The 15148-nt window shown below is 43.8% G+C and overlaps 1 protein-coding gene across 1 annotated transcript; it reads right to left on the reverse strand.

Annotated features, from left to right (window-relative positions):
- Positions 1-223: 223 nt before the first annotated feature.
- Positions 224-14754, reverse strand: LOC138789464 (catalase-like). The gene is made up of 13 exons (XM_069968126.1): positions 14679-14754; positions 8790-8958; positions 7809-7919; positions 7381-7511; positions 6400-6504; positions 5895-6020; positions 5579-5770; positions 4863-5015; positions 4275-4413; positions 4007-4137; positions 3727-3834; positions 1928-2008; positions 224-951 (listed from the first exon to the last, which is right to left on the reverse strand). Exons 1-13 carry the CDS (start codon positions 14742-14744, stop codon positions 895-897), a joined length of 1569 nt encoding a protein of 522 aa, XP_069824227.1. The 5' UTR covers positions 14745-14754; the 3' UTR covers positions 224-894.
- Positions 14755-15148: the final 394 nt, after the last annotated feature.

A 15148-nucleotide genomic window follows, 5' to 3' on the forward strand; every position in this document is an offset into this window, starting at 1 on the left:
GCCGACTACATCATGTTCAGGGGAGAGAAGCCAGTAGGTGACATATCATCTGTCTCTGCATTGGCTGTTGGTGAAGCAAGAGCTCAGCATGGAAGCAGCTCTGTGTTCTCCCCCCTCCTCTGGGGCAGAGTCGGTGACTGATGCCGGGGGCCGACTCTAGCACTGCCGTCACTTAAACAGCACAGAGATCATACAAATATTAAAGCATTAGCATTGTTCCATACTTACGTACAAATCTTTATTGATATCTTGTGCAGCCTGGTAAATAGCCGTAATATGGACGCATCACAATGTTTTTCTTTCTTTTCTTTTCTTTTTTTTTTTTTTTTTTACAAAATAATCTATATAGAACATAAACATACATAAATCCAGAATATATTACTATAGTATCCACGTCATATTAGGAACAAGTCATAGAAATATAAAACTCATATGTGTACATGTACGTTCCCATTCTCTTGTCTGAACACTGGTGAGAGCAGCAGTTTGTGCTCCAGAGCTGCTGTTCTTACTATTGTATAACTGGGAACAGGAAGTTATAGTTACAGAAAACTGAGAGGTTTGTAATTCCAGATGACTTCAATAGTTTCAATCAACCCCTTTAAATTCATCTCTAGTATGCTGCCATCTGGTGGACAAGCATATTATTACGTTCTGCAGAATTCGGTTTCATGGATGGATTCAGGGAATTATTTGGGAGTCTCTTCAGAAGGACCCAATTGGCCAAACTAATGTAATAAAATAAATTTTTGGCCCAAAGCGGGACGTACAGGAGGTGTCATGGCCTGCAGATGTTGTCGCTATAGATTGAGGTTTTCTTGTCCAAATAAGAAAATAAAGAAAACTCCTGTAAGAATATCTGTGGTTGGATAACATAGCAGATGGTGATCCAGCTTAGTGCAGGTTGACGCTTTGTAATATAGGGGCCTTATGTTCTTGCGGTACTTGTTCCTAAAAACAATAGAGAAAAGTTATACACCCTGCAATAGACAAGTAATAATACATATATAGCAGCAGAGGACGTCTCCTATACATACAATTACATAGAATAGGACTGGATGATAATTCTAGAAAATAGTCTTACAACAGAGAAATGTCCTCCCCCCCATGTGCCCCAAGTTACCTTCCTGTCCCCTCTATGTACCCCATAAGTTCCCTTCTCCCCCTCTATGTGCCCCAAGTTACCTTCCTGTTCGCTCTATGTACCCCACAAGTTCTTTACTACCCCCTCTATGTGCCCCAAGTTACCTTCCTGTCCACTCTATGTACCCCACAAGTTCTTTACTACCCCCTCTATGTGCACCCCTAGTTACGTTCCTGCACTCTCTATGTGCCACCAAGTTCCTTACTACCCTTCTATGTGCCCCCATTAACTTCCTATCCCCTCTATGTACCCCACAACTTCCTTCCTCCCCTTCTATGTGCCCCCAAAGTTATCTTCCTGCACCCTCTATGCGCCGCCAAGTTAGCTTCCTGCCAAATCAATATGGTACCTATCTGCCCGCTCTGTATGGCTTCAAGTTACTTTCCTGCCCCCTCTATATTCCCCTATTACTTTTCTGCCCCCTCTATATGCCCCCATTATCTTCCTGCCCTCTCTATATGCCCCCATTATCTTCCTGCCCCCTTAATATGCCCCCAAGTTAACTTACTGGCCCCTCTATATTTCACTATAAGCTGCCCGCCCTATATGCCCCCAAGTTGATACCCAGTAACTTTAATGCCATCCGTATGCCCCAAGTAATTTGTTAATCTCGTCTATATGCAGCTAGCATGCCGGCAGCCATGTAACCTGCGGGTGCCTTATTGCCCTTTCGTCCTTTAGAGTGAAGGAAGAAATATTTCATTCCTGTCTAATACATTTGTCTCTTGATGTCTGATCCTCTACGGCCCCAGAACCCAGTAAATGCCAGGCTGTCTATTTTACCTGCTTGGCTATGCTCAGTTTATCCAGCTCGGCCATCACTCGGTACCCGTAATCCGGATGCACTTCTGTGAAGTTCTTTACCTGGAAATACAGATAATTTGTAATCCTGTTACTGCCACAGGTCTATGGGATCCAGGTATTAAACTGGGAGCCAGCTCGGCCTAACCAAGGGGGACGTTAGCCAGGTGAACATTCAGAGCAAGACAGCGGGGATAGCAGAGTCCATCTGGATGGTATGTAGGGAACCTTGGATGTTGCGGTACAGACATGTTGTACTGTATAAGGCAAACGTCTTTACCTAAGTAGGCAACTCTTCAAGGGAGAAGGCAGAGTCGTTTTATTTAACACCAAACAACTTTAGCTAGGGCAAAGGAGAATATTGGGGGTCCCAAAACCTTCCAGTTTTACTGTAGCCCACACTATAACACTAGTCATGGGTTCTCTTCCCAAAAGGGATATACTGCAACTGGTTGGTTCCCAGTGATTTCCTGAATTAGGGTCCTATTCCTCAGGCTGATGGGGGCCCGATCAATAATGTAAACGAGCGCCAATCTGCTAGATCAGCGCTCGTTTACTGGGCCTATTACCACGGCCCAATAATCGTTTAGCGAGGGCTGCAGGGACATCGCTACTGATGTCCTTGCAGCCCTTGTTTAAACACCATACATTACCTAAGCATGTTGCAGGTTTTCTCCTGTGCTCCTTCTTCCTCCCAGTCATGCGCGCAGCAGAAGCTTCAGTGCGGCCTGTCTGAGCTGACAGACCGCTCAGCCAATCACTGGCCGCAGCGGTCCTGGCCAAAGATTGGCTGAGCGGTCTGTCAGCTCAGACAGGCCGCACCGAAGCTTCTGCTGCGCGTGGGACCGGGAGGCAGAAGGAGCACAGGAGAAGACCTGCAACATGTGTAGGTAATGTATGGTGCTTGTGAGATGGTCGGTCGCCCGCCGCGCCCGATGATTTTAGGTTTGAACCTAAATAAACAATCAGCCAATGACATGATCATCAGCTGATCGTTGTCTCTATTCCATGGAGCGATTATCGGTCGAATCGGTCGATTATTGCTCCGTGGAATAGGCCCCTTAGTCCTCACATACTCTGCAATGCCCACTGTAGGGTGCAGGTTCCTTGAAGAAGAATAGCTGGGGAAGCCACATAGTTTTTAGGTCTGGCCTGAAGCCCTGAAGGGTCCTAAAGTATTGTTTTTCTCCTGTGTTTCATGCTCTCTCTTTCCGGATGGAACAAGGATGGATCACCAGGATTTAATCCACAGGTGCTGGTTGAGCCCAAGTAAGCCTAGGTTTAGGCTTGGCAAGCAAGATCTTTCAAAGGACAAGATCAACTAGCTATCACACTTTCTTCCAGTCTGGGAGGTCTGACTTCTCCCCCAGTTGAGGGGGTTGGGCGTACGACAAGCTCCTCCCACTCTATAATGTTCTCACTCCAGATGTATGCGTAGTGTAAGAATTAACGTACTCATAGCCACAAAAGAGTGCACATGTCATACCATAACATGACAAGAACATTACACAAGTACCTAACAGTACAAAAACCATATAAAGAAGGTACTGTAAAAGACCATCCCAACCAACAGGTCTTAAAGGGTACACAGTGGGACACTGCTTTGCCACCTCTGCACCCACTGAGCCTATAGTAAGTGTATGTTGCACCTCTAAGGTAGTCTGAAATCCACCTCCAGTCTCATCAGAGGTTCAGACTGCGTCTCTGCCCCCGCCATGCTTTACACTGCAGCGCTGACTACCCAGGTTTGCTTTGGGTGTTGTGCAGATACTGTAGCTTACCGCTCTCTTCTGAATGAAAAGTTGGGCTCCAGACAAACTTTCAGCAATGTTCTCACAAAGTCTCTGTCTTTCGTCTTCTGACAGCTCCTCACGATAGAATCTTCTAACCTGTCAAGAGAACCAGAACACCAGACTAACAATAAGCACATGATGGATGTAGCCCCTGTAAAAACCAGCTCCCATGACCACCTACTCCCATGACGCTTAGACCACAGGCTTGCCCTCCCAGCCTTAAAACACTATCAGGCCTGAAATACATGACACTATGGGTTATAGTTACCTGAGAGAAATTATCTTCGTTTGAGTCGTCATATCTATCCACATCACCATATATACAAGACACACTCTCCTTATACTCATGTTTTTCTTTGGGACCTCCAAAACTGTTTGGATAATAATTGGGGGCATTTCCTGAGCAGAAAATTAAAGATTTATTCGGCATGATTATACAACATCATATATATATATATATATATATATATATATATATATATGTATATATATATATATAGCCCATCCAATCAGAACAATCTCCATATACAACATACCTTGGTTGTCACCCATGGCCATTAACCCGTCTCTCTCTACATTTGCTACTTTGGACCTCATGGGGCAGTTTACCGGAATCTGCGCAAAATTCGCTCCCAGCCGATACCGATGAGCGTCTCCGTAGGCAAACATGCGCCCCTTAAACAGATCAAAAAGAATTAAAAAAATTAACCTCTTGAAGATGCATGTGTAAGGCAGTGATAGCAGATCTACCATGCCAGGCATGGAAGCCTTCAGAAAGACTCCAGCTGACTAGTGGCTGATCAATACCTTGAGATTTTGTTGTTTGGGCCCTGATAAGAGGTCTGACAAGTTGGCCAACTATCAGACAACCTCCTAGATTCTGTAAATGCTACATTTAGCGATATCGATATCAGTGTGATAACTAATGTCAGTCATTGACTGTGACTGTCTATTGCCGATACTTATTTCGCAGCATTTTCTCCACACCTGGCTAAAACATTTGCACAGCACTGTATATGCCGTGCTGTTTACAAGTATTATAGTCCTCATATTGATCATTGTCTCATCCATCCTTATAATTCCCAGCATGCTGAGAGTTGTACACAAGATTTGCAGTATCTTACATGTAAAATCTTGTCAGGACTGGGTTCTATTCCCGGCACCAGGTTGTGTGGTGAGAAGGCGATTTGCTCCACTTCAGCAAAGTAATTGACTGGATTCCTGTTTAATGTAAACTTCCCCACTGGTATTAAAGGGAACTCCTCCTCGTACCAAACCTGTAGGTAATAATATAAAGTTACCACACTGTGTACAGTACCTACAGTACACTCACAAAGTGTAAACATCACCCTAAACTCCTCAGTAAAGGGAACGTCCACGTTTGTGGTCAGTTGTATCTAATATGAAAATTTAAGCCACTCTGCCAATAATTATTTTGAGGCCACACCTCTTATAGAGATCTATGTGTTTCCAGGGTAACAGACTACAAGCAAACACTGTGTAGTCTGATCATCTGCTCCCACTCTATCTCAAATCTACTTGTTGTCAAGGTACAATCAATAGATAAGCAGGGAGTATAGTAAATATAGATGGCAATATGACGGCAGGATCAGACTACAAATGGTTTATTTGTAGTCTGTTACCATGGAGATACATAAAACCAGAAATAATTATTTGCAAAGCTGCCTAAATTTTCCATTTAGGTCCCATTCACGTCACATTTTGGAGGCATCTGTTGGGTTGAACGTTAACAAAGTGGCAATAAAAAGACCCCAACTTGTACACGGCAGACCTGTTAACTTTAGTGGTCCGAAAGTAGTCTCTTTATTCGCCTTCTTACCTTTGTGATATCAAAAGGATTATAGGGCAACTTCTTGGCTTGTTCTATGGTCATGACCTGGATGTACAATGTCCAGGATGGGAAGTCCCCCTTAGATATTGCTTCGAAAAGATCTTTAATGGCATAATCAGGATTTGTTCCCGCCAACATCTTTGCTTTCTCTTTGGGGAGATATTTCTCCCCCAGGTCAGACTGAAGGGAAGACAAGAAGTCATGGTGAAAAAAACGTAATCGCAAATTACTGAGCATTGTTTGATGTGGATAACAACAACAAGCACTGTGCAGACATATACACTGTACAGACCAGTATACATACCTTGTAATCGAATTTAGCGTATACCGCTTCACCTCGGGAATTCACCAGCCTAAAGGCATGGTTCGAATGGCCACTCATGTGTCGAAATCCATCAGGAATACCTTTGTCCGAAAATAAGTGTGTGACCTACGGGTATCAGAGGACACGTATATTAACCCAAGTCAGTGGTCTACAAGGATTACATGCTGGTCACTTCATAAAGGTCAGAGTGTGGGTAATGTACTATCCTATGTGTAACTGAGAAAGTTATTGCCCATTATTAGCTTCATAACCGAGAGGGTGTGGAAATATTCCATATTCCATTGTATACTCCAATGCAGTAGCCAATCTCACTGATCTTCAGACCTGACCTCCTAATATAGGACTCCAGTTAAAGTGAACAGCCTCCACTAGAAAGTACGATGAAATTTTGACCACCTGGATCTGCCACTGGATTAGGTCCCCGAATGATCGGGAAAATCACCTTCTACATTACAGACCCCTCATAAAGAGCAATCTCTGGTACCTCATGAAGAGTTTCAGGTCGCAGGCTCAAGAAGTCCCAAAGCATGTTGGGATCTTTGCGATAAGTCTGAGGGTTTCTCCTCTGAGCATGAGAAAGTGATGGAAACTACAGGAGAAAAGATGTAAAGATGAATAATACAGAATAATCTTCATGATGAGCCCCCTATATGATTAATGATATAGGTGACATAGTATGGACGAGCTCCTCTTACATCAGGGATGGGGAACCTTTGGCCCTCCAGCTGTTGCCAAACTACAATTCCCATCATGCCTGGGCAGGAAGTTGTAGTCTTGCAACAGCTGGAGGGCAGTAGGTTCCCCATCCCTGTCTTACATTTTATAGATACTATGGGCTCCACCAGCCATTGTTTTGAGATGTTCCAAGAAAAGACTTAGGTGGTTGCACTCCAGTGTCATGGCCATGATCGATTGTTGAGGTACTTACATATAGTATGGAATACTAGCCCAAAATCTATAAATATATGATGTGAATGGATGGACCAAAACTGATCTGAAGTATATCAGGAGTATATAGTCAACAGTGATGTAAACTACAGACTTCTGGTGGTCAAGTACTGTGGAGGGTCTCGTATATGGCTCTTGACTTCATCAGAGAACTAATGGTGCTTTTAGACACACTACAACACACTAAGGCCTTCTGTTCACATCTATAATATTTTTTTACGGATCACAAAACTACATTCTGCAAAACGCATGGATGGCCAATGGAGTGTCACCCATGGTCCACCAACACTCACGGATGTGCACGGCCATGAATTTCTAGGAAGTTGGACCACACATATGGTCTGTATAATGGCATAGTGTATTTTTTGCAGTCCAGGCAAATTCACAAATTATGGAATCCGTGGTCATGCGCTATGGCCCATAAGACTAGAATGGGTCTGATACTGTCCAAAATAGCACACAGTATGTGGCAAGTGGTGTAACTCTTAGCCTGGTCTAGATGGAGGTACATACTAACCAGAATGGGGTCTCGTATGAAGAATATGGGGGTGTTGTTCCCAACAATATCCCAGTTCCCTTCTTCTGTATAGAATTTAACAGCGAATCCCCGAGGGTCTCTAACAAGGTCTGAAGTCCCAGATTCTCCAGCTGCAGAAATAATCGTGTGGAATAGGTCAAAGATACAAGACAGAAGAGGTGTTGATATGTACAGATGTACCAGGATTTATTGCTGGGGATCCAAAGATTAACTTGTCTAAATGAGAATACCTGGAAAATCTAGATAGTGTTTGTGTCCTTGTATATTTGTATGCAGGTAGGTGACTGGATGACCATAGACGACTGACAATTGAAAATACATACAACTTTCTGCTACCAGTTATAATAGGAAGAACAGCTCTGGAGTCTTGAGCACAAACTTCTGCGCCAACAAAGCCTACAGCTTACTTGTAGTGGAGAACCGAACGGCTACTGGCGTCCTCTTCCCAATATACTCAAACATCTTGGCTTTGCAATACTTGGTGATATCGTGAGTGACTTCAAAACAACCAAACGCTCCTGGAATAAAAAAAAAAAAAAAAGGAAGAATACTGTTCACATTATGGGGTTCTCTACCTATTACCCCATTCCATTAATTAATCACAAGATTTAGAGGGGAACAAAATTTATAAGAATAAAGAAGAATTTCACTTTTTAGGCCACAATTTACAGCGTGCCATAAATGACATTACGTAAAATTATTCTCTTTTTATTGAGGTAAATGAGGTTTTCAAATTTAAATTTTTCAGTTATATGATTAGAGCTAAGCAGTTAGGTCACATGTCAGACAGGGGGTGGGGCTAAACCGCTGTCAGTTTCCAAGGACAACCAACAAAATTTTGAAACCACTCTGTACGGTGTATGAGATGTATAAAATTACTTTAGGGCTATGTTCACACTGCGTATGAGACCGGCCGTTCCGTGACCCCGGCCGGGTCACGGAACGGCCGGTCTCTGGCCAGATCATCTCGGCCGGTACTTAAGTACCGGCCGGATGATCTTTCGGCCGCGGAGCTCTGATGTGGGCGCATCAGCGTGTGCCCGCATCAGAGCTTCCCATAGCACACAGTGAAGTGAGCGTCCGGAGCCGCTCTCTTCACTGTGTGAACTGACAGGGCTTTCTGCGGCCGTAATTCACTGAATTCCAGCCGCAGAAAACTGACCTGTCAGTTTTGTTCCGGCACCGCATGGGCTCCCGGCCGGAGCGTGTACGATGTGTGTACGCTCCGGCCGGGATCCCATTCAGCATATGGCTATGTTAACACTACGTAAAACTGCGGCCGTAGTTTTACGTAGTGTGAACATAGCCTAGATCTGTAAATAAAAATTATATACATAGAATTACATGGGCCTCATCTTATAAAAGTGACACCCTCCAGCCTTTCTTACCTGCTCCTCGAGCGTGCACCACCCTCTCTGGGATTCGTTCCCTGACAAAGTGAGCCATTTCTCCAATGAATACTGAATCTTGGAGGAGCATTGGCCCCCGAGGGCCCACTGTCAGTGAACTGGTTTTAAATCCAATGGGATTTCCCGTTGCCGTGGTCAAAACATCAGGCTACCGAGAAAGAACAAAACTGGAAGTTGGTATAATGGAAAAATATTCGTATTGGTGACATAAGTGTTGGACAGGAGTAATAATGTGAGAACCCTTATAGCATTATTAAAGGTAATTGATAGGAATTGTGATACCACCGCAGATGTCACATGTGGGCTATGACTGCAGTGATCATTGGGGTCCATCATCTAAAGCATTTGCTGTGGATTTGGAATCGAAGATGGCTTCTCCAAGATGGCTTCCCCATGGCTTCTATCTATGTGAGGAGAATGATGTACGAATTAACTACTACCAAACATGTAGTGGTTAAAAGCTATACAAAACAAAGACTGACAACCAGGGAACAAAAATAGTTTGGCAATTTTGATACCTATTTTGAAGGAATTGTCCGGACAGGACACTTCCCAGCTGTATACACCCCACCCCCTACACACACGCGCGCATGCTCCTGCCGGTACTTGGCTTCGCCCACAGTCACTGTTGTCCCAGTCACAGCTTGGGGACGTGACTCATCCAATCAGTGGCTAGGGCTAGGACACATCCCCCTAAAGCCTGAAGCGACTACACAACAGGCCCCAGAGTAGTACTAGTACTGGTGATAGCTCTGAAGCCAGGGAGGTAAGTACTTTTTCATAGCATACAATTTAAAACGAAAGTACCATTAGGTACATTTGCTTTATGTTTTTTACACAGATAGAATGGCGCAGAAAGCCGGTGCCGCGGTCCTTTATTTTAACCCTGGCCCGGGTCCCCGGAAACGGTGCCGTTCTATTCCCAAGCACCGACCTAGGCTGAAGCATTGGCCTGCCCCCAGTGGGAGGAACCCCCCGCCTCTCTATGAAGTGGCTCCATTAGAATCAATAGAGCCGCATCATAGAGGGGGTGGTACATTCACTTTAAAAGTGTCCTACCTGGACAACCCCTTTAAGGACTTTTAATTAGCCATATTAGCTGATACTAGAAGAAGGTTTGGACTTTCTACATTCCTTAACACATCGGTCCCTATTAAAGTTTAAACTTCAATATCACAGACACTGCAGTATGTGAGGCCATATTCCAATCCAAAAACAACAAGATGCCAGGTCATGATGGAGGTTACAAAAAATACCAGACCATATCAATAAACGTAGTGCTACCGTTTCTTTAATGTATACTCTATAATGATATTTATAAGAATTGTCTGTTAACTAATTTACTTAAAGGGGTGTTCCCTACCTCAAAAGTTATCCCCCATACCCTTAGGGCCCTATTACACGGAGCAATAATCAGCTGAATCAGGCGATTATCGCTACAGGTTGCCACAGTCGCAATAGAACAGTCACAAGAAAATCAGACAACTGCGCATGCGAGTATGACATTGATGACATTGGATGCTCCACTACTATTTTTCACAATGAACCTAAAAGAATAATCCAGGATTCAAAAACTTAGCTGATCTCTACCAGAAACAGCGCCACTCATGTTCTCAGTTTGCGTTTGGTATTGCAGCTCAGTTCTATTAAAGAGAATGGGGCAGAGTTGTAAAACCACGCACAACCTAGAATGAACCTGATTTAGAAATAAATGTTTCTTCGCTGCATCATTTCTTTGCTTGTATGTCATTCTAGAATGTACGGGCGAGGTCAGTGATATCTCTGCAGATTACAAAGTGCTTATAAATCGCTCATATTAATTGCAGGGCTGGGTGGCTACTCCCTTTTAATTAGACTGAAGGGCTATCCCATGGAAAACATTTATGATGTACGATTAATGAGGGTCACACTATTCGCACAGTTCTGAGCTGCTGCTTTCTCTCTGTCTCCCCCTCCCTTCTGAGACGGCTGATGTAAACAAGTCGCTGGCAGGCTTTATCTGCAACATTGTAGCTTCTTTGTAATTCCGAGAGGGTTATTCTGAGGTCAAGTTGCTAATGAACTCACTGTGAATAATCCTCCCAGCATTCCAAAGAAGCTACAATGTTGTAGATGAAGCCTGCCAGGAGACGGAATAGATAATAACAAGTATAGAATGAATTGTTAGTCTCACCATGGGCAGCGATATATCAAACGTTATAAAGTCTGGAGAACAAGAGAAGGGCTGCACCTCTCGCACATGTTTCATACTAAAGCTTCTCAACTACATAAAAAACCATCAGAAGAAATGGTGCGCTTAAACGGAACGATTATCATTTGAATTTTCGCAATAACGATCACATTTGAGCGATAATCGGCTCGTGTAAACACAGCGAACGATCAAGCAACGAGCGAAAAATCGTTCATTCCGATCTTTCAACATGTTTTCAAATCGTCGTTGATCGTGCGCTAAAAATTCGCAGATCGCTTTCACCGATTCACCCTACGTGTGAGATAGGCTTAAGCGATCTTAAAAATGATCGCAATAACGATTTTTCGGACGATTTATTCGTCTAAATGCTAATCGTTACAAAAACCAAATTGTTGCCTCAAAATCGTAAAACGATCGATTGGGCGAATTATCGCTTAGAGTAAACGCACCATTAGTATATTATATGATCAAACAAAATTGCCTCATGTACCACGTGCAGGTCTTCTGATACACATGAGTTCCTACTCTAAAAATGGCGCAGTGTTGGTCGCCGACCACAACCACCGTAAAGCCAGCGCACGGGGCTTGGTCCTGTGACATTGGGGCTGCTGGACCATTGGGTTGCATATGGACAGATTAAAAATCAATCCAATGTTTGGAGGTAGCCTCCATTACCGATAAGTATCCTAATAGCTGATCTTCCGATCTCCAGCCAGCTCACGTCCTATCCCATTATCCCATCACATGCAGATGTTGTGGTTTCGGCTCAGCAATGAGGTTATATGGGACAGGTTGTTGTGTCAGCGGTGAGGCATGAGATCCAGGAGATTACCATCCGCACACATGTAGTATTAGTGGTAATTAGACAAATTATTGGACGTCTCCAAAACGAAGAGCAAAATAAATGTGTTGAATGTCGGGCACAGCGGATACATTATAAAGCTGACGGGGAGGAGCGATGGCACGGGCTATAATTATTTAGTACTCAGGATAGAGTATCTTATACTTACACAAGGGACTATTCACAGCTCAAACCCAGTGGATGATAATAAAAGGCCAAACTAGATGGACCCAGTGGTCTTTTTCTGCTGACAATTATCTATGTTTCTATGGGATGGCCCAACAACGAGTCACTGGAGGTTGATGAGTATCCATATTATGGGTCCGCAATGTATGTATGCTGGTCTCCCAGACACAGGGACATATTGCTCGTACTGACTTCCCCAATCTGGTTCTTTTGCCTTTATTCCATGATAAGGTGTGTAAGAGGTGGTTTGATATTGTTCCCATTGTCTTCTCTTGGATATAGAAGGGCACCAAGAAATAACGAAGACCAGATTTAGGGGGTCCTCTGAAAAGTCCGTCAAACTGGAGCACTAGGAGGCCTCCACCATCCATTGTCCTTGATCCCAAAAAGTGGGGGGAATGCGAATGACTTTCTCATGAAGCTAGGCTGGTCATACACAATAGATTATTGTTAGACAAAACCTAAGAACCCATGTAATATGTCAACCTCCTGACCAGGGATGGTCCGAACCTGGTTCGTGTCGTACGAATCCGAACTCTCTGTAATGATTCCCGCTGCCTGGCAGCTCCGTGCAGCGGGCGGATCCAGCGGGAGGACCGCCTGGAAAACTGGGATACAGCCATAGCCATAGGCTGTATCCCAGTTTTCCAGGCGGTCCTCCCGCTGGATCCGCCCGCTGCACGGAGCTGCCAGACAGCGGGAATCTGATGCCGAGCATTCGGGTTCATACGAACTCGAACCTCGGAGGTTTCGGACCATCCCTACTCCTGACTCTACTATGATGGAAAACAGTGGGTCAAACAGATTTCAACTTCCCAGTCTTTTTGTTCTCCGTATGATAAGCCACCACCAGAGGAGTCTTCCAGCTGCCCCCAACTCTTCATTCAGAACACAATAATGCTTGGGCTGACCTAGGTGTACATATACAGTATATAGAGGGACTGAAAGAGAAAGCCGAATGAAAGGCTAAGGATCCCATGTGTATGGCCAGCGTAAGAGAGTATCAGACTCCATAGTTCATCAGTAGAGGACAACCATGTGCAGCAATTTCTCCTATATATGGCTGATAGAGTTTCAGGTTATGTCCAAGCCGTCCCCAGAGGTGGGATATGACCCTCCACCAATATCTTCCCAAGGGGTCCCCAGAAAGCTTAATCCAGCTTTAGCCTAGATATGAAGTATTAAAGAGTCACAAATGACCATTAAACTATGACCAAACAGTAGTGGTAATGCACATTGGAAAACTCTGGCGCTCCATATTACAACTGGTCAATCCAATAACTTGAAGAGAGACCATGGTAGTCCGATTTGCCTTTATTTGCCAGTCCTTTATTTTAGTAGCAAAATAATGTGACACCAGCATAGATGTTATTAGCTGAGCAAGACAGAGTGATGTACCACATAGACTGTAATCATACGCCGCGTTTCGGCCCCTTTGGGCCAAGCTCAATAAGATCATATGATCAAAGAGGGATGGATACAATGGTAGACCCCACCACCACGACCAATCACAGTTTTACAGCAGCTCCTATTGACGTATCAATGAAGTACTCAAATCTCTACTACCATAGCAATAGTAATGATCAGGCTGGAAATGTTTAGTTAAGTCCAATCGAATGGAGCCAAATATCTGGAATCCAATATCCCTAACCCTACTGTAGAGTACACAGCGGCAGGGAAACCCAACTTAAGATCCTTGATGAACCCTAAGTAAAAGATTGTAATATAATTCTATAGCCAGCACTCACAGTACTCTCTGGAATACAACCAATAACCAAGAACACCCAGTAGACTATAAAGTGTTTGTTACTTAAGAGAAAACAATCTATAAAAAGGGTAAATAGAGTGAAACCTCAATAAAGGGTCACCTCTTTACGAAGAGCTGGGCCTGATCTATACACAGCAGACATCAGCTGCTAATGACTGACATCAGCAATCATGCTGATGTCGGTCATTTAACCCTTTAAAGAGAATGTACCACTTCTCTAAAGGCAATTTTTTTTTTATATCACCGGGTCGATGCTGGCAGCATGGTCCATTTTTCAAACCACAGCTACAAGTTGGCCTAATTGCAGATGGAGAAACCGTCACAGATAGCAGGAATTGAGTGGGGGGGGGGGGGGGGGGGGGTTGAAAAATGGACCGTGCCACCAGTGCTATCACTTTAAATTCCCCACGTAATAATAATTATAGCATTTAAATGACCCCCGAAATGTGATCACAGGGTGGTGAACAGTTACTATGGCTAGTAGAGTGCAAATCCAATTGATCAATGCAATATGATAGCATTACATTGATCAGTATCCAGCGATTGCTTAACAAGTACAAAAATAAAAGTTTTAAAAAATATTTACAAAAATGTAAACAAAAATAAATACAAACATTAACACCACCAGGTGTGGAATAGCCCGATCCATTAAAATGCAATGTTATTAATCCTTCACGGTAAACGGCAGAAACAAATGAAGGACCCCCAAATTGCTGAATTTAAGCTATATCATATCTCATATCAAAAAATGACTGAAAGATGATTTAACCAAGAAAACTAAGGTCCAATCTGATAAGGATTCCAACATTTTTTCTAGACTGTTCTAGATCGGGAGAGGTTTTACTGTGCCCCTAGAATAATATAGTAGATGAGCATGATTACCTGAGTGCTTTGGGCTGGTTGCTCAAGCCCTTGGAAGTGAGGACTATACCGACATCTACCCTCCATGATGACAAGTGTGTTCTATGCAGCTATTAGGAATGACATATATATAGCACTATTAAAACTAGCACCTCCCTATAGCTCAGGTATGCATAACACGGCAGGTAATAAACCTCCTAATTATACAGCGTGACGCTATAAAATAAGGCTAGAGGGAATGCTGCATCAACCCTGCCTGCCAAGAGTACTGTATGAGTAGGTCACGGAGTCATAGGCACATAAGGTACAGCTGCTGTTATATACATATACTACATCCACACTGAACTCAGTAACTACGCAAGACTGGCAAAAAAGAGACTGGAGGCCATGAGCTGCCAGCACGTGCACCATCACCATCAGGGGCGTAGCTAGGATTAACAGGACCCCATAGCAAAAAAAAATTAAGCCCCCCCCCCCCCCCCCCCCCTCCC

The sequence above is a fragment of the Dendropsophus ebraccatus genome, chromosome 4 (genome assembly GCF_027789765.1).
Source record: "Dendropsophus ebraccatus isolate aDenEbr1 chromosome 4, aDenEbr1.pat, whole genome shotgun sequence".
Taxonomy (NCBI): domain Eukaryota; kingdom Metazoa; phylum Chordata; class Amphibia; order Anura; family Hylidae; genus Dendropsophus; species Dendropsophus ebraccatus.